This window comes from Cantharellus anzutake (assembly GCF_015039405.1).
Source record: "Cantharellus anzutake strain C23 chromosome Unknown EI90scaffold_12, whole genome shotgun sequence".
In the NCBI taxonomy this organism is placed as follows: Eukaryota; Fungi; Basidiomycota; class Agaricomycetes; order Cantharellales; family Hydnaceae; genus Cantharellus; species Cantharellus anzutake.
The window spans coordinates 1113304-1134882 of record NW_024066962.1 but is presented as its reverse complement, the minus strand read 5'-3'; the positions used below and the strand labels follow the sequence as shown (position 1 = coordinate 1134882).

General features: G+C 48.8%; 11 protein-coding genes across 11 annotated transcripts; 5 read left to right on the top strand and 6 right to left on the bottom strand.

Moving 5' to 3' along the window:
• Nucleotides 1-37: 37 nt before the first annotated feature.
• On the top strand, nucleotides 38-695 carry EI90DRAFT_277931 (uncharacterized protein). The gene is made up of 3 exons (XM_039053521.1): nucleotides 38-278; nucleotides 353-577; nucleotides 632-695. Exons 1-2 carry the CDS (start codon nucleotides 170-172, stop codon nucleotides 550-552), a joined length of 309 nt encoding a protein of 102 aa, XP_038918984.1. The 5' UTR covers nucleotides 38-169; the 3' UTR covers nucleotides 553-577; nucleotides 632-695.
• Nucleotides 696-772: 77 nt separating this feature from the next.
• Nucleotides 773-3724, bottom strand: EI90DRAFT_3120176 (uncharacterized protein; the record flags this gene model as incomplete). The annotated part of the gene is made up of 5 exons (XM_039063286.1): nucleotides 773-1444; nucleotides 1492-3084; nucleotides 3143-3293; nucleotides 3350-3495; nucleotides 3554-3724. The coding sequence occupies 5 exons, from the start codon at nucleotides 3722-3724 to the stop codon at nucleotides 773-775; spliced, it is 2733 nt and encodes a 910-aa protein (XP_038918983.1).
• Nucleotides 3725-5249: 1525 nt separating this feature from the next.
• On the bottom strand, nucleotides 5250-6465 carry EI90DRAFT_277674 (uncharacterized protein). Its single transcript, XM_039053520.1, has 4 exons — nucleotides 6388-6465; nucleotides 6218-6332; nucleotides 5952-6091; nucleotides 5250-5891 (listed from the first exon to the last, which is right to left on the bottom strand). The coding sequence occupies exons 2-4, from the start codon at nucleotides 6261-6263 to the stop codon at nucleotides 5493-5495; spliced, it is 585 nt and encodes a 194-aa protein (XP_038918982.1). The 5' UTR covers nucleotides 6264-6332; nucleotides 6388-6465; the 3' UTR covers nucleotides 5250-5492.
• EI90DRAFT_3047576 (uncharacterized protein) lies at nucleotides 6288-7240 on the bottom strand. Its single transcript, XM_039059561.1, has 6 exons — nucleotides 7070-7240; nucleotides 6928-7011; nucleotides 6773-6872; nucleotides 6655-6723; nucleotides 6388-6602; nucleotides 6288-6332 (listed from the first exon to the last, which is right to left on the bottom strand). Exons 1-4 carry the CDS (start codon nucleotides 7217-7219, stop codon nucleotides 6665-6667), a joined length of 393 nt encoding a protein of 130 aa, XP_038918981.1. The 5' UTR covers nucleotides 7220-7240; the 3' UTR covers nucleotides 6288-6332; nucleotides 6388-6602; nucleotides 6655-6664.
• Nucleotides 7241-7854: 614 nt separating this feature from the next.
• EI90DRAFT_3047573 (uncharacterized protein) lies at nucleotides 7855-8478 on the top strand. Its single transcript, XM_039059560.1, has 2 exons — nucleotides 7855-8058; nucleotides 8126-8478. Exons 1-2 carry the CDS (start codon nucleotides 7937-7939, stop codon nucleotides 8469-8471), a joined length of 468 nt encoding a protein of 155 aa, XP_038918980.1. The 5' UTR covers nucleotides 7855-7936; the 3' UTR covers nucleotides 8472-8478.
• A 761-nt stretch (nucleotides 8479-9239) lies between these two features.
• On the bottom strand, nucleotides 9240-11188 carry EI90DRAFT_3014517 (putative cathepsin E; the record flags this gene model as incomplete). Its single annotated transcript, XM_039056789.1, has 14 exons — nucleotides 9240-9293; nucleotides 9359-9465; nucleotides 9528-9607; nucleotides 9669-9789; nucleotides 9873-10047; nucleotides 10130-10274; nucleotides 10317-10408; nucleotides 10478-10587; nucleotides 10650-10654; nucleotides 10713-10723; nucleotides 10790-10798; nucleotides 10851-10884; nucleotides 10939-10960; nucleotides 11014-11188. 14 exons carry the CDS (start codon nucleotides 11186-11188, stop codon nucleotides 9240-9242), a joined length of 1140 nt encoding a protein of 379 aa, XP_038918979.1.
• A 590-nt stretch (nucleotides 11189-11778) lies between these two features.
• EI90DRAFT_3120172 (uncharacterized protein) lies at nucleotides 11779-13529 on the top strand (the record flags this gene model as incomplete). Its single annotated transcript, XM_039063285.1, has 6 exons — nucleotides 11779-11890; nucleotides 11964-12346; nucleotides 12412-12518; nucleotides 12571-12895; nucleotides 12956-13124; nucleotides 13183-13529. 6 exons carry the CDS (start codon nucleotides 11779-11781, stop codon nucleotides 13527-13529), a joined length of 1443 nt encoding a protein of 480 aa, XP_038918978.1.
• A 71-nt stretch (nucleotides 13530-13600) lies between these two features.
• Nucleotides 13601-14453, bottom strand: EI90DRAFT_3047568 (RNA ligase/cyclic nucleotide phosphodiesterase; the record flags this gene model as incomplete). Its single annotated transcript, XM_039059559.1, is given in 2 exon segments — nucleotides 13601-13740; nucleotides 13753-14453. A coding segment is annotated over 1 exon segment (673 nt), but the record flags the coding sequence as incomplete, so codon positions are not given.
• Nucleotides 14454-15681: 1228 nt separating this feature from the next.
• EI90DRAFT_3047560 (uncharacterized protein) lies at nucleotides 15682-17178 on the top strand. The gene is made up of 2 exons (XM_039059558.1): nucleotides 15682-15943; nucleotides 15993-17178. The coding sequence occupies exon 2, from the start codon at nucleotides 15998-16000 to the stop codon at nucleotides 16757-16759; it is 762 nt and encodes a 253-aa protein (XP_038918976.1). The 5' UTR covers nucleotides 15682-15943; nucleotides 15993-15997; the 3' UTR covers nucleotides 16760-17178.
• An 11-nt stretch (nucleotides 17179-17189) lies between these two features.
• On the top strand, nucleotides 17190-18925 carry EI90DRAFT_277264 (uncharacterized protein). The gene is made up of 4 exons (XM_039053518.1): nucleotides 17190-17424; nucleotides 17485-18013; nucleotides 18076-18376; nucleotides 18426-18925. Exons 2-4 carry the CDS (start codon nucleotides 17525-17527, stop codon nucleotides 18458-18460), a joined length of 825 nt encoding a protein of 274 aa, XP_038918975.1. The 5' UTR covers nucleotides 17190-17424; nucleotides 17485-17524; the 3' UTR covers nucleotides 18461-18925.
• Nucleotides 18926-19053: 128 nt separating this feature from the next.
• EI90DRAFT_3047555 (uncharacterized protein) lies at nucleotides 19054-21189 on the bottom strand (the record flags this gene model as incomplete). The annotated part of the gene is given in 7 exon segments (XM_039059557.1): nucleotides 19054-19459; nucleotides 19511-19513; nucleotides 19525-19599; nucleotides 19660-19862; nucleotides 19924-20447; nucleotides 20508-20801; nucleotides 20860-21189. The coding sequence occupies 7 exon segments, from the start codon at nucleotides 21030-21032 to the stop codon at nucleotides 19055-19057; spliced, it is 1677 nt and encodes a 558-aa protein (XP_038918974.1). The 5' UTR covers nucleotides 21033-21189.
• Nucleotides 21190-21579: the final 390 nt, after the last annotated feature.

Sequence of the window (21579 nt, the reverse complement as noted above, 5' to 3'; positions counted from 1 at the left end):
TTCGAGCGGTGTGCATCCGGGATATATACTGTGTGCCAAGCCGAGTCTGACCGTTCGAGTTCATCGGAGTCGTCGAGGTGACAGGAAAAAGGTGAGACACCTTGACACAGCCATCAAGACCAGGGCACCATCAAGCGTGACGGGCAAGAGCATCACCAACTCCCAACAAATGCCCTTGGCACGCTGGCTGGGATTGTGGGGTTGGGGCAAACTCCGCGCCGATCAAGTGGAGTCCGAGGCTTTTTGCGTTATGGAAAATAAGCTGCTACCAATGCTATGTATGCCAGGGTGTCGTTTGAACCTCAGGTAATGGAACGAATTCAGTTGCTTAGCTAGGCTCTGCTTTCACCAGGGGGATCTCACACACATCGGACTTACCACTCTCTTCGAACGCAATGGCACGGCAACAGGGTGTACTGCTTATTGGGACAAGAGTCCGAAGCTTGTTGCGTCTCTTACAGTGATGCGTCACGAATGTTCGACCTTCACACTAAAATGTGGACCTATCAATGGAGTCTTTTCATCGCATCAACATTCAGCATCCATCAATAGGCAGGACTCCAGCCTCTATGACTTCGTAATAATATATAATCCATCAAACCTTGACGTCGTTGCTTACGATAGTATGCAGAAACATTGAACCAGTAGAAGAAAGAGGAATGAGCAACCTTCATATTGAGATTATGAGTTGCAACTGCGATTTGTTATGGGCGTAGTGCCAGTAATTATTCTATCAATAATAAAAATCGGGGTTGGACCGGACTTGGGTTGCTCAAACATGGATCATTTGTGCCTCGGAATGAAGTCCAAGATTGGAAAGAGCTTGACGTAGATTTTTAAGTGAATGGGCCAATCCCGAGGTATGTGCTCCTGGGTTAATTTCAACCAGTAGGCGTCGGATCTTGACACTTTCTTCAATGAATGGGAGCGCCTCTGAGTACCGTCCGAGATTGGAAAGAGCAAAATATAGATTGCTGAGCGAGATGGCCAAATCAGGTGTGTATGATGCTGGGTGAACATCAACTAGCTCGCGATACAGTTTGACACTTTCTTCAACGAATGGGAGCGCCTCCGAGTGCTGTCCGAGATTGGAAAGAGCACCACGGAGATTGTCAAGTGAGCCGGCCAAATGCAATGTGTATGATTCTGGGCAAACGGCAACTAGGTCACGCCGGAGTTTGACACTTTCTTCGATGAATGGGAGCGCCTCTGAGTGCCGTCCAAGTTTGGAAAGAGCAACATATAGTTCATTGAGTGACAGGGATAAATGCGGGGTATAGGACACTGAGTCCACAGAAAAAAGGTAACGGCACAGTACAACAGAATCGTTTACTGCATCAGCTGCCTCCTGGAATCTTGACAAAAATATCAAATTCGACGAAAGGTCGGCAAGCACATTGGCCAGTGTGTCGACAGCATCTTTCGAGCTGTGGTCAACAGACAACTGGAAGATCATGAGGTAGTTTCATTAACGCGGTCGACAATCCATACCTTGACCCACTCAGGGAGTGATGAGATACTGATGTAGCCCTCCATTCTCACACAGACTTCCACCCAGCGAGTTGCTTGCTGACTGAGAAACATGCCAACTGACCGATTGAGCTCTTCTGATGGTTCCTGGACTCCTCTGAGGTGATGGACAATATGACGGCATGCATAACGAAAGTGTTCAGATAACTCCTCTGGAGGAATACGCGGCATTTCATCCCTTCGGGACAAGTTTTCAATCAGTCCTAGGCCCGACACGGAGCAAAGATCCTGGTTCAGAATCTCGGCACATCGCAAGGCAATCCCGACATTCTCTATCCTCAAATCTACCAGAGTGCAACCAGGGCCAATGGACCGGAGATCGATCCGATCCACAATAAAGTCGCGGAATGAATGGTGTAAGATGCGAATCGGGATGTGAGGATCCTCAACCCCCGAGAGAAGAGGTGCAAGTTCAGCCAATGCATAACGGACAGAAGAATCGAGCAATGGTGACAAAATCACATCCCAGGCAGTGACCGACAGAGGCTGCTGTGCAGCAACGATTGCCCCCATCACAATTGGGTAGTCGTGCGCAAAATCCTCATCTTCCCAATTACACCTTTTCAAAATCGTTGTGTATAAGCGATCCATCATTCCCTCAGCAGGTACCCTTGAACGTTTGGTGCCAGTATCGAGCAGGCGCCCCAGTGTCCTCATAGGATCGTTGCTGTTCGTCTCCATGTAGAGGAAGATTGTGCTGACCCAAATAAACAAGCCATTTGCTCGTTCCAAGATCTCCTGCACTTTTTTGTCCTCATCCTGAAGATTATCGCGCAATTCCGGATGCAATTTCTTCAGCTTTTGAAGCTGGAAACTTATGTATGTCGAGCAGTCCTGCACGTTTGTCTCATCCGAAAGATCAATAGTGAGTCGATTGATAGGGTAATCGGGGGAGAGGGAACGATTTACGAGATCAAATTGTCTCGATGTGATAAAGAATTTTATCGAAGATGGTAGCTTGGGCACCTCCTCCCTAAGGATTTCGGCAAGGGGTAAAAACACATTTTTGTCACACTCGTCCAAAGCATCAATGATGACGACCATAGAATGACCGCAAGGTGGAGGTGCACGGAGGAGAGGCGAAGCCACCAAGTTCTCGAATTGCTTCGCAAGTGAGGCTGTTGGGAGAGAAGGATCTATTCTAAGAGCAGAGATAATGGAAGTGCGGTAAACAGGGTCGTGGTCTGCTAGGGCTCGAGCTATACCGATGAATAGGAAATCAGGCCGCGCCCGTTCACCCGCTTTAAAGAAGAAGTGCAGTAATAGGGTAACGTCCCCTTCGTTCGCACATCGTTCTGCTATCGTGAGCGCGATTGAAGTCTTGCCAGCACCAGCCACAGCAGTCAGTAGCATCAGCCGATTCTGACTCTCCCCAGTGTTGCGACACCATGTCATGATACGCTCAGCAAGATCAACCCTAGTGCCTTCTAGGCACGCCTGAGTAGAATCGCCAAGGGCAATACGAGGGAATCGTAGACTCTCGAGAATTTTATCATCCTGTTGGCGACGTTCCATGGCCGCTAATTTTGCACCGGTCATCAAGTTCGTCCGAAGCTGCATCGACCGAAAATCAGAATGATTGTGGAACGATACTACATATAAGGAAAGTTACCTGAAACGATGCCAATGCTTTGTCAAAATCTTTCTTGAGGCTATTGATCCTTCCTGGGTCTCGCAAGTACGAAACTGCATTTATTAGGGCCGGTCGCTTCTCTACTTTTTCTCGTCTTCCTTTGATTTCAGACTCAATCACCTGTAGAGCGCTGGAACTTGATGTTCAAAACGATAGCAAAGACCACCAGAAACAAATACAACATACTTTTTGAGCTTTGTGGCACTCTCCATCCACGGGTTTGCCTCTTCCGCTGACGCATCGTAAGATTGTATGGCTAAAATCACGTCGACCACGGTATCGGCCAAGTATTGACCGAAATCAACCCATTCCTTCTTGTTGTCTTTGAACTTCTACGTTGCCCGAACTAGTGTGAGCTTTCATCATGGTCAAACACAAATCGTTGCCAACCTGGACCTCGTCGAGGATGGAGAGTGCACCGCCAGTGGCCATCTTTAGAGGGGGACACCAATCAGCCGTAGCATTGACGACCTTGAGAATCGGGATCGCTATTTCAACCCCTTGCGCGAGCAGATCATCGATCTTATGCCTGAGAGCTTCAGCCCCTTGCTGCGCCGACATGGTCGATAGCGGACAAGTGGATGGAGGAGGGGAGAACTTTGGGCGTCAAACATTCAGAGCCACGAGGCCTCCGTCTGATTATGGAAGGAAGGGTATAATGAATACTTCTAGCCGACACGATCCGATATCAACGCGAATTCTAGCGAGCGCAGTCGGCATGAGACTCCGAGTCGGACAGATGATGACATCAAGTCTTGGCTATCTATTGCGAGAGAAGAACTGCAAGCAGCACAAGTGTAATTGGGAAGGCGTGAATCCGACATGAACCATTTATGGAATACCATACTGAGGCATCAGTCAGGGCTGGCGGTAAGCGCCGGTTGTGGCTGCACACACTTCGGTGGGGGCCAGGACGTCATCTCATTGCTCATCATGTCAGAGCAATCAGCTTTTATATGAATCTTTGGTTCCAGGCGAGTGGGCGTCGGCTGTGCGTCCAAGCCGAACAGCCCAACGGCCAATCATGTTCCAGCCATCGTTAAAATCTTTTCTTTTGATCCATAGACAGCGCCCTGAAACTATTCAACGTGCGCCATACTACGCACCACTTCACGTTCCGTAAGCGTCCCACGGCACCTCAGTTGGCCGTGGGGCTTTTACAGTGGGGCCAGCACTGTTCCCCTTGTCCATGGCCCGATGGGAGACTTTGATCGTGCACCGGTCCGATTACTATCAGTGAAGAAAGACAAATGAAAAGGAGCGTTCGGGAGCGGGAAAAATATCGTAAGGATGATTGCCGTTACGGTCAGGGTAAGCATCATAGGGACTACCTCGCGTCTATGTACTTCTGGGCATGGTGAATGATTGTAATTGACAGATTATGCGATTTGACGAAGAGTTGGGCATTTACCGTGAGAATCCCATATGCAAATAATTTTTCTTGTCTTTGCATGGGCCACTGTACTACTATAGTCATCGGTAAACTTCGAACCCTTGATCCCCTCCGTGCCTTTCTTCGCCCCAAATCTTAAGGTGATCCCCAGTTCCATCCAATCGACTCGATCTAGATTCCGTCACTCTCATCCTCACAACCCCAGATACCCGCGTCCGTGGAAAACGAACAATGAAGTGAGATATGATCTGAAGACTGTCTGTTGATACATGCGACCCGGCCACGAGTAAGGCAGAATGCGTGGCGTTGGACGGTGGGTAGTGTAAAGAAATGGTGTGGAGCTTGTATGCGCGAGGTAGACCATAAGGGATGGATTAAGGAAAGATCTAGCTGGAAGCAGAGGGAGGACGGGTTGACGTCAAAGCCTGTCAGCAAAATTAGGCTGAACATAATCCTTGGGGAATTCGCCCTGCCTGGCAGAAAGGATTGGGCGGGGGCAGACAAGAGGATTACATGTGAATATGGATCGCAACGTACATCCTGCCTTTCGTGAAGGATTCAAAGAGATTGCAATGCGCGAGAAGAGGGACAAGCCTCAATCCATCCACGGGGCATTTGAGCCTTAGACCTCGGTTCAAAAGTGGGGGAGTGCAGGAATTCTTGTCTCCAGAGGACCTGGAAGGAAGAACTGAGCCTAAGTCGAGTCCAGTTCGTCTACATCTTTGACTGCATTATGCAGTATCCTTCCTTCCGCCGCTGCAAAGCTGGTCACAGATCAGACTGGGCATTCACAAGTAAAAAGGGTTGCATTAGCCAAGTTTTTCCCTAGACGTCCCAGGATGTTTTAGGACGCCCTGAAGTTTTCATTGGTATCTTCTGCCATCAGGACATGCCTGGACGCCCACTGTGTAGCCTTCATGCCGTATTTGCAGGTCCTCATACATGGCGAACTGGTAGGCACTGGTAGGCAGAGTTACCAGCGTTCATTGGAATAACGGATGGGGCTCTTGTGATGGCGCTGCAATGAAAACCAAGCAAAATTTCAGCGTCATCTTTCTCACAAGTCCCACGAATTGTGGACCGGAAGTGACTTTGCAAAATCCTAGTCGATGCCGTGTGTCCCAAAAACTCTCGTTGAATCAGGCCAAACAACGTCCTTTCTTCATATCGGACCGTTCCGCGACGCATGGCCATGGGGGACACAAGGAGGCAGCGCTCGTATGAGAATTGAGTATCGACGTAATTGTTGGATCGATACGGAACCATACGCCCGTCGGGCCACAGGACGCCAGGGGAGCCTCTAATCTGGCTTGAAGTAAAATAAAGTACCGACCACTGTTGTCGGCCATATGTCAGTTACTGGCAGGCTGACAAAAATTACCTGCATTGACTCACCACTCCACGGTAACAAGCGTACTGGTCGTGCTCATCAGCGACGTAATCTGAGGCACTAACTATTTCAGCATCTCGAACTGATCGCATCTCCGAGTCCATCTCGAGGAGGTCCCTGTGCACGCGTCCTAACACGAAGAACTCTTATGCATGGGAGCGTGCAGCAGGGTCAAAGCCCTGCCATGTGGTTGGGTTTATCAGAGCCGTGAGTTTCTGTTGCACCGGCAGGCATGACCAATTAGCCAGTGGTGTTGCTGAAGGGTACTCACCCGAAAAATTGGACAATCGACTCCATACTTGGACGCTTACTGACATCAAAGCTAAACAATCCTGAATATGCCCTTCTCAAATTGATCCGAATTCTGCCACTTGTAAGGTGGTTGTCTATGAAGGATATTATCCTGTGCCCACATGTTAGTGTGGGATAAGGAGGTATTACCAACACTGATGTGCAGCCGAACGCCCAGACATCATTCGCTTTGTCCCGGTTCACTGCATGGCCTTTTAGTAATTCCTCAAGTAATTGCGGAGATATGAAAGCAGGGGCCCTGCAGCACTAGACGCTTGGGTGCGTGTGGTCGCGTCATGTAGGATGCAGGCCAGACCAAAATCACACAGCATTGCACGGCGCACCGCATCGACTGCAGCGTTCGCCTAGGTGAAATCCTTCGTGATTGACGTGTATATGGGAGATCGAAAAGCGTACGGGCTTAATATCACGGTGAACAATGTTCTCTGCATGAAGGAATACTAGCCCTTCGCAAACATCCCGAGCCTAGAGAAGCGGTAAGTACGTGACACAAAATCCTGACGGAATGGAGAACCCCCAAAAAAACGGCGGTCAGCTTCGGGATGATTCTTTAAATAGCGCGTAATATCACGGCCCTCGCACCGAACGGAGATATCTTCTTCGCGCTTCAATCTCTTTGATTTGAGAGTGTCATGGGCTCACGTCTAAGTATGGGAGAAGTACACGCACTCTGGGGTATTTTGCGCATGCGGGCTCAGCACTGACAGAGTTGGATGGTTCGATCGTTTTTAGAAATTTGACGCAGATGCGTTCCTAGATATGCAATGTCATCTGCTAACGATTATATCCACAAACGCCATTGTGCACATACCCCTTTATACATGCCAAGATAGACATCACCATAATCGCCACTGCCCTTCGGAAGTTGAGAGATTCTAGTTATTCGACCGTTGAGATTGCGATCATCGATCGCAGCGAGTTCTTCAACGAGCTCCCAGGTTGACATTGGGTTGAAGGCCATGGACAGCGCATCCTAAGAGTGCCCAGGCTTGAATTCAATTCGTACAAAAAGATATCATGGTTCAGAACTGTCGAACGCGAATAAACAGGAAACATTGAATGTCATGGGCGTGTATACGTATGAGCTGAGGCGATCGAAGACCATCAGTGGCATCCGTCATGAGCTTGTTCCTTTCTCCAAATTAAGCCTCCAATCCACTTTCCGAACTCGATGTTTGACAAACTGACTGATGACTTGTTTCCACAACCTCTCAAGTATTGAAGCCTCTTTCCTAGAGATACACTTCTTCTATCGAAAAAACGTATCCACCAATGTCCAGTGAGTAATCCACGCTGAGGCGACTCCCCGGAAGAAATGGCTGCGGTTGAGGCCAATGAATGTGTGGCGGTGCTTCGCGGCCTCCGCATGCCGTGGAGTGCAGCCCTCAGCCTGGATCCCTACTTATCAATCACATATATGCCGGCAACCACAAAGCACTGCTCGAGGTGCAACACGACAAAGCAGTTAGAGGAGTTTGGTGTCAACAAGAACGGCATTTTGGCTCAATGCTTGGCGTGTGCGGCATATAATGCCTCTCGCAAAGCAGTCGAGAGGGAAGAAGCTGTTCTGGCAACCGTTTCCGATCTTCCCTTCCTGAGGGACTTTGAGAGGGAATTAAGGACCGCGAAATGTAGCGAGGGGCTCAGTCGTAAGCTCCTCGTGGCTGCCAAGGACGGTATGACTGTCAAGCTAGACACATCAATGTTGGATGCATCGAGTATTGCGATGGAGGATGCATCCAAGAAGATCGGAGACGAAATAGCATTGAGAGTGTGGATGATGACTGGCTATAGATGGATGTCAGTCAATGGATTTTTGTCCATGCCGATATCCTCAACTGTGCTAATATTGACTGTTCGCTTTCAGTTATAAAGACTGCAAACGGGGACTCCGGGGATTTCCTGGTCCCAAACGTGCTGTCCAATACCGGTATCGATGCTCTCAGGACCGAGGTGCTCAAAGGGCACCCAAAAAGGTTGCAGACGCCTCGAAGCAACGTGCGCGCAAAAGTAAACCTTGCTTTGACTGTAAAGGCCGGCTGAAGATCACGATTCAAGTTGTCCACGAGACTTGGACGGCGAAGATTAGCCTCGAACACCACATCAGCCATGCTCCCTATGAGTTTAAATCGAGTACTGGTAGCACCAGCCCTTCTGGTGACGACGGCTCGGAACAAGATGACTCAATGCAATTCCACATCCCCAGCTTATAGACGATGTGTAAGGTACATTTTCCAATTATTACCTCGCTGCTTAACTGTAAAATCTTTCCAGATAGACAACTACACCTTATTTCCTCCCATAATTCCGTTTCATCATGTGTATCGATCTCCCATAGCCCTAGTCAATGGCCTGCTCATAACTGATCATTCATGTTCACGCACCCCTAACTCTTCTCGCTTCTTAGTTTCATTGGGATGCGCATAATCTGCATCTATACACAGGAGTAGACCAACAACACGTACAAGGGTAGCAAGTAAATCAAAACTAGATTTGTTCGCATTGTCCCCAAGGGAAGAAAAGTGGAAAGGAAAGAGAAAAGGGAAGGGAAAGACTAGTGCTTGGTCCAAAGCCAATCAAGAACCACACCAAGTTTGAAAGGACAATCAATAAAAGTCAAAGTCAGCATGCATGGGCAAGGTACGCCTATCTTGGATCGATCATGATGCAGATATAGGAATGACAACAAGAATCAAGGACGACATCATTAAGTCGAGTGTAAAGAAGCGAAAGGAAAAAATAAGTCCACCGGGGGGAAGCTATTGAGGTAAAGAAAGCAAGAGAGGAAAGTCCATTCAGAGTCCTTGAAAGGGGGGGAGGGTATACGGAAGAAGGTAAGAGGGAGAACAAGTCCTTCGTTTGGGTACAGTCGGGAATAAAACAGTAAGCGAAAGTAAACGAGGGATGGTAACCCATAAGTCACATCCGATAAACTTTGCGATTTGAGGAGGGATTTTAGCATCCTGGGCCGTATTGCTCCACTAAGCACTGGCAGCGAGACCAACACGTTTGCTGGTTGCATCGTATACAGAATACTAACATCCAACATTCAGTCGACGCGTATTCAACTCTCCAATAGACAATACGGTAAGGAACTCACATAGTGCTCAAGGAACTTTTGCCCAAGAATGAACTCAATATCAGCTCCATAACCGATGGCTGCTAACCATGCGAAGTAGCGAGTGTCACCATCAAGCTCAAAGTAGTCTACATGACCGATACCAAGCAAGGTCAGTGAGCATTCTGAAACGCTGTCTAGAGGTACTGACGGTACAAGAATCTGGGGATAAGGTATTGATCTGGCGTTAACGTGAAGTCTCGGCCCCCGATAGTAATGGAAAGAATCCCCCTAGACACCAATCCATTCGTCAGTCCATTACCTGGGACCCACTCCGCTAGAATACACTTACTTAGGCTTAGTCCCAAAAGCCAACAAACCGCTGGAGGAGTCTCGGGAGCCATTGTTCGCGTTGGCAAACTTGTAGTACACGGCATCAGGAAGGTAGGTCAAAGTAGTTCCGGTGTCGACGACTGTGTTATAGGCCGATCAGTCGAGCTTCAAATAGCAGCAACAGCAGAGGGGGTGCGGGAAATAGGGAGTAGAGGAGACGTACTGGCATGAAGATTCCTCCCAATGACCATTCCGCTATTCGAAACTTTATTGATATCGATCCCCCAGAACTCCTTGTAGTGGCTGCTCCTGGTAATCGGGGCGTACTTCAAAACACCTTTATACTTCGAATGATCTGCACCCCCAAGACTGATCTCGCCATTGTTTTGATTGGTGTTCTATAATCACATTTCGAAATTGTTCAGGCATAGATATTCCGAGAACTAGATTCAACGGGCAGGGAGTGGAAATTGGACTCACGGCCCGAGAGAGAGGCTTGAAGTAAACCCCAAGAACGTTGGCGCTGATCGCTTTGGATGCGCAGAGGTTATCTAGCACAGTGGGGACGATATCCCCGCCTTGAACAACCCCGGAGCTCAGGCTTGTCGGACCCACACCAAAAATCCTGTTGAAGTAGTTAGATCTCAGTGAGAATCGAACGACCAACAATGAAGGGTACCCGTCTACGCCTCGGAAGCCGAGTGTGAAGTTCGCTACACCAAGACTTTGACGAGCCACTTTCAAGTTCCCGATCCTAACCTAAAGTCGTTGCAGAAAATCACACAATGATGAGCTGCGGCTACGTATGGATGGCACTAGTTAGCACACCTCATCTATGTACTGGTAGCCCGAAGCGCGGCCACTGCCATACTGTATGGCAAAGGAGCGTCCTGTTGCGTGTGAGGTTGTGGTTGTGACGTATTTTCCCGTGGCATTTACTAGGAGACAGATGCCGAAGGCAAGAGTAAGCGATGAGAAGCCGTATTATGTGCAAACTAACCCCATCTGGGATGAGATGTGAATATCAACAAGAACCAGATTCAGAAGCTGTCGCTGTACGTACAAATTAGATGACTTCAAATTTGAGAAAGCATATGCATCAGTCTAAGGGTTATTTGAACGTTCGAGGTGAGCACGTACGCCGGTGTCCTATGACCAAACAGTAAACACAAGTTTAGATAAAAACGACAGCAAAACGTACGAGGATCAATTGAACGATTTGATTGCCAATGGTCCTGCAGTGCTAATAATTAGAGATGTGGACAGCATCCCAAACAGTCCAGCCTCACGGGGTAACAACGTAGACCTTGTCTTTGAACATAATAAGCATCGCAGGACACTCCACATTTGATAATCAAACATACTCTCATTCGTGGCGGGGACAGAAGAACTCATGGATCTGGCCAGCGTTGAGCTGTAGCCCCCGGCAAGGTTGGTAGAAACAACAGGGAATTTAATAAAGTTTGTGTCCGTATCAAAGAGTGGAACTGCTTGAGCAGCAGCCAGAAAAGCCGCAAATACTGTTGGTAAAAACATCATCCAGGCACGTTAGGTGAAAGAGCGACGAGGGGGAGGGGATAACCAAGAGTTGGACAAGGCAGGGTTTTTGAGGGATTTCCTTTTTGACATCACATCAACGCGTTATTTATATACTTGTTTATTGTGATCGATATATGTATGGATGAATGCGGATCCACGTTCTGTGTGTGTTCGGGCCGTTTTATGCGACAGTGGGTCTGGCGTTTATCGGCGTGTAGTGAAACATGTGGCATCGCTGTAGCGCTATGTAAATGCGCCTGCAACCATGGGCATGGCCAAAGAGAACAAGCGTTGCCGTCTTTCTGAGTTTCTCACGGTCATGATTGCCTTCTGACTATCGTCGGTCTTGCAATCAACCGCATTTCCGGTGGCAATATTGGTCCACGAGGCTCCGATTAGGACCTGGGGGCCGCGGATGGTCCTCCGAAGTGGATCGTGGATCCAACCTTTTTAAATATACACAATGACTAAGTATACATTCGATCACACCTAGGAAGGAAATAACACGTGATTTGACCCCCTCAGCTTTTTGCGATCCAAAATTGCCAAATCGTTGACCTGTCATCTAAACCATAGCTCGTTGGTTCTTCATGTCCGAAGTTATTGAGGAGCCAGCTCCGGTACCAGTATCTGATGCATTACAGTCCAATTCCATGGCCGTGGATGACGATGCGCAAACAGCAGAAGCTTGCGTGAAGCAAAGTACGACTTTTCTCCTGGATCCGAAGTCCTGCTTTTCCATCGATGCTCATTTGTAATTCTAATGTGATTTTAGTCGAATTCTACTTTTCGGATTCCAACCTGCCATACGACAGGTTCATGTGGACTTTGCACACGAAGAACGACTCGCATTACGTCCCTATCGCCACCATCGCATCCTTCAAACGAATGAGAGGGTACCTAGCCAAAGGTGTTGATTGGATTTCCGATGCTCTCCGGGCATCACACCTGCTTGAGGTAGATGCTAAGGGTCAGAATGTTCGAAGGAAGGCAGATGTTAAGCCTCCGGTGAATGTCTTGGATCGCAGTGTGTACGTCAAAGGCTTTGGTGAAGATGAAAAGGGCGGAGATCTGCAGAAGGAATTGGAAAAGTTTTTCTCCAAGTGGGGCACTATCGTCGCCGTGCGATTGAGGAGGGATGACGATAAAAAGTTCAAAGTCAGCCTGTCTTCACCACTTAACCTGTCCGTTTGTTCTAACCACCGTTTTATGATGTATCGTAGGGTTCTGTCTTTGTGGAGTTCTCGGAACAAGTGTCTGCGACAGCATTTCTCGAAGCACCAGAATCCGAGAAGCGATGGAATGGCGACTCTCTTCTGACTTACTCCAAGTATGCACTTTCCCGTGCTCCTTTCTCGTCGTCCCTCACAGATCTCGCCCAGAGAAAATTACTGTCTAATGAAAATGAAAGAAAAGGGCATCAAAGGCTCTGTCGAGTCTCTACGACACCAACCTAATCTCCCCTCACGTCCAGCCGGTCAGCGCCGATTCGATGCCTTCGCTCTGATGGCGGAACAAGAGACCAACAACAAAAATAAGTCTGCTAAACAGCAAACTACCCCTCAGGTGGTGGTTACACTTGGCTCGGAAAGTATGAAAGTTGAGGCAAATGGGACAGTCCTTCCCGAAAATATAAAATATCCACCAAATAGTGCCATCAAGTTTTCAGGTGCTGGGCCGAATAAGGCCAAATTCGATGAGATCAAGGTGATTCTTTCCCCTATCCCTTCATGGAGGTGATCCCATCTCATATCTATGTTCTCGTAGAAAACGCTAAAGCCAATCTCGAACACGAACGTGTATATCGAGCTTCAACAAGGAGCGAGCGAGGGTTTTATTGCATTCTCGTCTACAGTGACCGAGGAGATGCTGGCTAAAATTAAGAAGGCTGTTCCGTCGATTGGTGGGTCGGAGGTCACCTATTCTATCGCTCCAGGTTGGTCAGGTCGCCAATTCGCCCGTGCTTACACGCTCATTTGAGTGCTCAAATATAGATGAAAACGTCCGGGAAATCCAGACAAAGCGAATTCAAACTGCTGCCAAACTGAATGCGGAGAATGCCAAGGGGAAATCTTCTAAGGGTGGGAAAGGTGGTCAGCAGAAGGGAGGGAATAAGCGGAATACTGGCGCTGGCGCAAAAGGCTCCAAACCACAAGCAATGCAATTGGATGCACCCCCAAAGGTTGCGTCAGCTGGAAACGAAACCAAAGCCACTGGCACTGAATCTGTGCCTCCGACGCCGACTACCGCCACAAAGCGGAAAATGGACGAGGCCGAAGAGTCAGACTCGACTGGGGGTAAGAAGGCCAAACTAGACAGTGGGACCGAGGCATCTTCGTAGCTGCTGTATCGGCAGCCACCACTCGTTGGACCGCCGCTCTCCCGTCTGACTTCCTCGCTTCGACTTCTCGCCACCCATCACATATATCCTCTGCGCCCCCTTTCGCCTTCATGATGCCTATGTTTCTTTTGCCCTCATACTTGGAAAAATGGGAAACGTGGATTGTAAAACATGATCAATTAAAAGCAGTATGCAGCTTATGTATTGGATCGAGCCTGAGCCCAGTGTGCGATCAAGATGAGGACTGTACTGTTTGTACTGTTTGATGGCCGGTGGCGGGAACAGTCTGGCCAGATGCTTCGACTCGAGTGTCTGTTGGTAGTTCTGTCGGCAGTTCGAAATCCCAAGAATGTAATATTTCATAGACGTTCGACTTCCCCCCTTCATCCTTCCTCGAAGAACTGGGATGATCGTCAGCTTTGTTCCCAGCCCTATGACTTCTATACAATGCAAAGCTCGATGCTACGAAGCTCTGCGTTACGAAACCGTGAAGAATTGGATCCTCCGTGCGGGAATTCTGAGTGGCCCCCCTTCCCCGAGCACGCCTGATCCGAGCTAGGGTTATGTGAGGATGGTACGGCCGGTTATCCCTTGGGAAGGAACAGTGTGTGTGAAGAGTGCTCTCCACGAACGACGCGAGTGAGCTGAGTGCCGGGGTCGGTACGACGTTTGCGTAAACAACGCCTGTTCTTGAAAAGATGCCTACTTTATCGACCGATACGTTGAGTGTAGCCAGGCCATCATTTCCGTGGGCGGAGCTACTGTGCCGTTCCCGAAGCGCAGTGGTATGGGAGAGCGAGGCAATGATAGATGGGACCCGCGCTTCATCAACCTCACCAATAAACTTAAGGGTAATGTGCAAGCTTTCGACGGGAGGGATAGATGCCTTCGGGTACAATTCTACATTAGCTCGCATTAAGGCGGAGAGGTTCCCTGCTACATTTTGAGGCAGAGGAATGCCAACAAATAAACGCATGGAGGATTGGTTGTTTGTTCTAGGGACACAAATGCGCTACTCTGTAGGGTCCTCTATTTAGTATTATTGCAAATTGCTTCATAACTTGGGGTCCTCAAATTGCGCCTTTATTTTTATTCTTCCGTTCCTCTTTTTTAATCCTCTCTTTGTACCCATACAATCCAACGTCTTCTCGGCTGGAGACTTGTATACGCAGCCGACGATCCTTCCGTCAATTTTCATAGAAATGGGACTATAATGGATGGTCCTCGCTTTTATTCTTCCGTTCCTCTTTTGAATCCTCTCTTTGTACTCCATCCAAATTCCCGCTACTCTGTAGCGGGTCTTGTAAATTTTTCGACCTTGATTGAATGCGTTTGATGAGAAGGTCCTCTATTATTGCCAATTCGGGATAACCCAGGGTCCTCCCAACAATTTCACTTACAGTATACCGCACCACTCTCATGCCGCTTACTCTGCCTTCCCCCCCTGTACTATCGTTCCACCTCGCTGCTTCTCTCATGCTTTCTGGACCACTGCTACCTTCCAGTTCCTCCACCGATGTCACCAGTGAGTAACTCAATTTCTTCTTACTCTTTCTCTTAACAGAATATCCTTAGCTCCCTGGTCTTACAGCCTTTTACCACCTGCCGAATTGCCATCTTCTCACCAGTTGATTCCCCTTGCTGAAAACCACGGTGTTCCTTTCAACGGGCACTGTGTCGCATATTCGTGACCGTTTACTTGCGCATATTCTGTTTGGTGACTGTTACCAAATTCCCATCGGGCCCTCCCCTTTCCCCGCGTGTGTCCACCTTTGCACCCGATTTCCGGATTATGACAGATATCTTCATGATGTACTTACCTTTTTGCTCTCCTCTGCGATGACATTTGTAACAGACCTGAAGCGTAACGCTGGAGGGAGACATTGTCGCACACCCTCCGGACACAACAGCATATGTTGTAACAGGGGATGATTGGGAAAAGGGTGGGGTGTTTATAAGTGGTTGGATCTTCAACCCAAATATATTTTGCAACGACGGAGGACGGAAGAGTGGCGGGACCTGCCGCGTCAGGCGGCGTCCACCAGTTATACATGTCGTATCGAGCGAAAAGAGTGGTGGGTTCTGCCGCGTCAGGCAGCGGTCGCCAGTTATTGGAAGGGTGAATGCGGGCGCCTCCGTAGGCGGCGGGAACCGCCACCAATATAAATATATAGGCATGTATATATAGCGCATCTCTCTCTGTTCACGGTTCCCCCAATCACATCAAGGGGTTGGGGCCAGAATCTCCTTCCGACCGCCCGTCCAAGTGCCCACAAGTCTTGTTCTTCTGAGATCACTATCACTGACCAGTGGCACAACCACACGCCACTCGCCCTAAACTGAGTCAACTCTGTGGCAAAAGCCTCATTTTTCCGCTCGCTCTCTGCAGTAAACGCTGGCCGATGCCTCTAGAGGTGTGTTCCTTATGGGCGACATTTCCACATTGACTGACTTGAATGAAAGGCGTTATGGTGGCGGATATAGCAGAGCCTGTGGCCTCATTCAAGTCCGTGGGCCTGAGTCGTCGATCATTCCCTGAGCGATGCGTACCAGACACGCTATACTACATCTCTCTTTATTTATGCGACAAAGATCGAACAGCGCTCTCATCTACTTGTCGGTACACCTACCTTGCTCTTCTACAAACTCGATTCCGCAAGGTCAAGTTTTTTCATCCTCCACTTCGTGATGATAGGAGGGAGGTCGGAGCCATGCAGCGTCAAGCCAAGCTCGTTCGGAATTGCACAATTCATTTTTATTACTGGTCATTTCCCGACGTGTCCCCTCCAATTCCATCTCACATTGATGCGCTGCCATCCATGGTCAATCTCACGGAACTTACTCTGGACGCCGGAGAAGGGCGCAATCGTGGCGCGGAGTTCATCAGAGACATGTTAAAAAAGCCCCCAAGCTTCAGGCTCAAGTCTTTAACGACCAATGTCCCGTTCACTCGACGAGCCGTGAAAGGATTTTTGCTGCTGCACAACGAAACGCTCACAGTATTGAAGTATCTCGTTCGAAAGCCCTTGGAACTTCCACCTGAAGCGTTGCCTCACTTGGAATTACTAGTCAGTTACGAGGAAACCGTCAATCTCATTGCGCCAGGGCGAAGCCTTCGCACGCTATGCCTTGCTGAGGATGGATCGCTAGGCAAGGAAGTTTCGGATGGACACGCCATGGTTGGGTCTCGATGCGCTAGGCATTTTCTGGCGGCCCCGATGTCACACTAGCTCAGGCTCACCAGCATTACATTCGTACAGTACACTTTACAGAACGCACAGGATAGTCCGCAGGATCTATGTATGCTATCATTATAGTGCCATTTCTCTATCTCCGTACTACTATAGCCACAACGGATATTATCCCCCTATTCAGAGCTTTGCTCCACCTGAGTCAGCACCGGTGCCGTGACTGGGTGCGCTAGTAGAGTGTAATGCCACTTCCTCGCATGGTGTTAGCTCGCTCTTATGGGACGACTTGAGACATATGCTTCTATCTGATTGCACGCGCAGAACGGTGTTGAATTTAGGTGGCCGTGTGCCCACTCGCCTGCCCAATAGCTCCTTTTGGTTTCTTGCCTGATTCCCTGGCGTCACAATCCCAATCTTCGTTTCTCTGGTACCTGGAAATAGCCGCGAATATATCTTAGTTCACTCAGCTGAAACAAGCACAAGAACGGATCTTCCCATATAGTTTAGCGCAAATATTCCCTGTGATCTTTCATTCGGCTGCGACATAAAATTTGGGATATAGGAAACAAATGGCAATCACATATCCTAGCTTAGGAACGACATCGGTGCTCGTTGGGTGTCGGGTCGATGTGCACGGATGCAGTACGTAACCGTTCGGCGTCACTTCCCCCCTTCCCGAAGCGAACTGAGTTACGCGACACGAGGTTGGTACCTGAATGAACAGTTCTGGTGAAAATAAAAGACTGAAATGAAGTTGGAGCAAGGACCCGGAAGGCCAGGTGATCTGTTTAAGCTCCCCTCGACATGTCCTCTGACACCCTTGACCCATTTTGTGGTTCAATCGTCGCAGTTAGCGCCGAGGCTCTCGAAAGCGACACCGCTAACCATAACCTACGTTGGGGCGACTACTTTATCAAGTTTGGAGATCCATCGCTCCTCTACGAGGCCAAGACACAAGCTTACCTTTACGAGTTGGCTATCCGAGACCCAGACGCACCAATCATTCCGAGGGTTATCACTTACTTCATCCACGACTATGTCGCATATCTGGTTTCAGAATTTATCGACGCCCCCACCATTGGAACCTGGTTGGAGTGTACGGACCCCAGTCAGCATGCGCTTGGCTACTGCGCGGTTGCGAATGCCCTGGACTGGCTCCGTCGTGTCCCCGCTCCACCCGATACGCTGATTGGCCAATTGGGGGGCGGGCCAGCCCGCCACAAGCTTTTCAAGTTTACCGAAGCGCCACTCAAGTTTGCGAGCATCGGTGCCGTTGAGAGATATGTGAATAAAGTACGGCTACGCTTTGCTTCGTATTTTCAGACAGCCGTTCAACCACGAGTTAATCTACTTAGGCTTGTGAATGGATCCCTTCTAAATTTAGGCCACCGCCTGTCAGTTTCTCCATGGAGAAGTCCGTCTTCATTCAGGCCGATCCCACTGTGGGCAATTTCCTTGTGGTTCGGGGAAGAATAGTCTTGATCGACTTTGAAGACGTCAGCCTGCTCCCAGAATCCTTCTTCACCTACATGATGAACACTACGAACGGCTTTGTCGAAAAGGTCGCCAAGTATTTTCCCGGGGAGCGGTCTCAGAACTTACCAACAATGCAAGCGGTTAAGTGTGTGTTGCAATTACACGGCGGGCCAACCCTTGGTATGTCGTACTCGCTTATTATGGAAATTTCGATTGACGATGGGACCAGGTCTAAACGAACACGGTTACCCGGTTCATAAGTAGTGGTGCTCTGTGCCTCTGTTGCTCACTTGACCCGTGACTCGATTTTCGTACTAACACTTCAGTTTCGATGTAATGGTTCAAACTGGAGCGTCAGTAGTACAGAATCGAATCTCTGGTAGTCGATCCACCGCGTATAGCTTGATTTGTAAACTATCAAGGCATTTGGCAAAGGTTGCACCTGCACGGCTAGATACCTAAGCATTTCCCGATTCCAGTTTACTTTCCAGGATCTAATACCTGGTACCAAGCTACCATAGGACACTCTGCAGTTGTAAGCGATGCTGGGATGTGGAACCGGGGTGTCCACATGCTAATGTCTCGAGGGTATGAGTCTGCATACCGGGGATTTGAACGGTGCTCCGACGATGAGAAGCGTCGATTCCAACCGAAAGTCCGTTTCTGTGCACATGTGCTCACGGGATAAGGTCAAACATGTCAGTGCTGCAAAGCTAGACTTCATCTTTGTGCATGTGTAAGGCGCTCAAGAGCCTATAAGTGTAACATCACATTTCTTGGAAGCGCAATAAATACTAGTTTCCCAAACCAAATTTGCAAGGAATCGTGGTGAATTTCCCAAATCTCTGCTTTAAGTTCTCAACCAAAAAATCGTTCCCACGATACCCTTGCCACCACCAAGGGGTTAAACAGATCCACACCCGGCCTGACTCCCTGGATCACGTCATCAAGAATGTTCGCCACCATCGTATTCTTCTGGCTGGCTTGGTTTAGATACTTCCAATACGCCCTGAATCTAGCACCGTATTCAAGACTGTCTCCTTCCTGCGGTGTTGTGGTTGGGTAGCCATAGTCGAACGAACGATTGAGATCGTAGATGGGGATGGAGATTTGATTTGCCATTGCGAAATAGGAACTTGAGATCGGCAACGAGGTGACGTTGGCAGTATCGGTGGCGTCAGTGATATGCTTGTGCAAAGCAGTGTTGAGGACGACGGCGTTTTCCAACGCCTTCATCATTCCTTGAGCAAACATGGGATTTACAACTAATTGATTCTCAATCGTCAGTTCGCAATTGCGTGGGTTCTAAAAACGGAAAATGTCGTACACATAGCAGAATCCCCTATGGCAACGAAATTGTTGGGTGTGGGTGCTGAGAGATAGTCGATGTACCACGAAGTAGACTTTGATGGCAATAACTGTTAGTACTTCGTGAAACATGGAGATAGATAGGCAGGACGCACCAATTTGGCAGGAAGTATCTGGATCTCATCATCCACCTGATTCTCGAGGAAAAGGTCGAATAATTCGAAAACCCAAAGCGAAACGTCTTTCAGTGCTGGGTTGAGCTCGAACAGCTCCTCATGGGTGTCACGAACAATATCATCGAGTTGAGCGAAATTGCTGGGTGGGGTTACGTCGCCGACGCCAATATAATTGATAAGCACTACGGCATGGGCGCATGTCAATATCACAACGGGCACCAGACTGTAACACAAATAACGCACCTTCGTTATCCAAAATTTTTTCGATAATAATGCCTTCCTTTGGTCCTCCCCCGCTTCCGTCCATGTCGAACATAGGGAACTGGAAGTACATCATTTTCAGCCCGTCCCAATTTCCCCAGTTGGGGTCGCTCCGCGGCACCAACTCGGCAATTCGACGCTTCGACTTTTCGTCCTTCACAGGGATATAAAAGCATCTATACACAGCATTAGGAGAATAGGAGTGTCGAGTATACGGGCCCCAATGGGGTGTTGCGGCAGTCTGTGTAGAACCAGGATTAGAGTGATCGGCACCCGACTGGGGAAGCAACTTCGATGCTATCGCGCTTGCTCCACTGCAATCCGCGAAAAACACACAAGGCAATGTGACGGTCTCAGCTGATTCCATCGAAAGTCTGTAGGATACGGCCGAGATAGAAGCGGGATGTGGCGCAGGAGAAGCATGTAGACCGGTGACAGTCCCTTGAATAACTTCCAATGAATCCCCGGCGTACGAAACAGCCAGTTTACGGAAGATGTCCTCCAATCTAACACCAATGGACATAGCTTAATTCTAGGTGTCCTGAAGGATCCACATGATTACTCACTCGACTCTGTGGTACTCGAGCCCAGGGGGTGTTGCCGTGGTCCTCCAATTCCAGAGAGCGCCGAATATCCAACGTCGGAAGGCAGAGTGAACCTTATAGCCCATCTTTGCGACAGCCTCATCAAATCCCAGGTAAAGCGCCCGGCATGTGATGATTGTCATAGGCAATGGGACATGGCAATGGCCACGCTGGGCAACACGGGTCGCAGTTCTCTCAATGCGGTGATCTGGCTCTATGATGACAATACGTGTGAAGTAATCAGATAAGACCCGAGCAGTAGCGTATCCTGAAATGCTGGGGGGAGGAGTGTAAGGATAAAGAGTAATTAAATGTATCATAAAACGGGGCTCACCTTCCTCCGGCAATCACGGCTGTCCCTTGCACCTTCTTCCCATTGCGTTTGGTGCGGAGCAGTTCGAAATGAGGAAAGACCATCGTCTTATTTATGACATGATTACGGAGCGCTGTCCATGCAAAGAAAGACACGATACAGAGTCCAACCAGGGAATAGGCAATGAAAAGCATGTTTGGTGGCGTTGGGGGATGGGGCGCTCACAACGACCTCGTATTTATGCTAGAAGAAACGCGGATATCCCTGGACCACATAACTTGCAACGAAGGCCGGGGGTTTCATCCCTAACTAGATCGAACTTGCAACCCAACATTGCCACGAAATTCTGAAATACCTTGTGGTCGAATGGCTTATGTCAGCTTCGGAGGTTGCAAATTCTGACACTTAATGCTATTCATTTCGGGATGCAGAGTTTCCAATAAATGCCTGACATTTCATGAACCGATCGTGGGTGCCTGTGCCAACTAATTCTCTCCGCGTCACTATCTGCCATTTCGACATGTCTAACGACGGAGACCAAGCTTTTGACATGAACCTCGACGACCCCGCTTTCGAACTACTAGGGGATAACGTTGCCGTCCCGACCTCATTAAACTTGCCGTATTCCGCTCATCGTGTTTAACATATGAATATTACTTGCAATGATATATAGAAAACCTCGGACTCCACTCGGCAGACCCGGAACTTTCCTCAACAACCCCACAATCCCAGCCAGCGTGT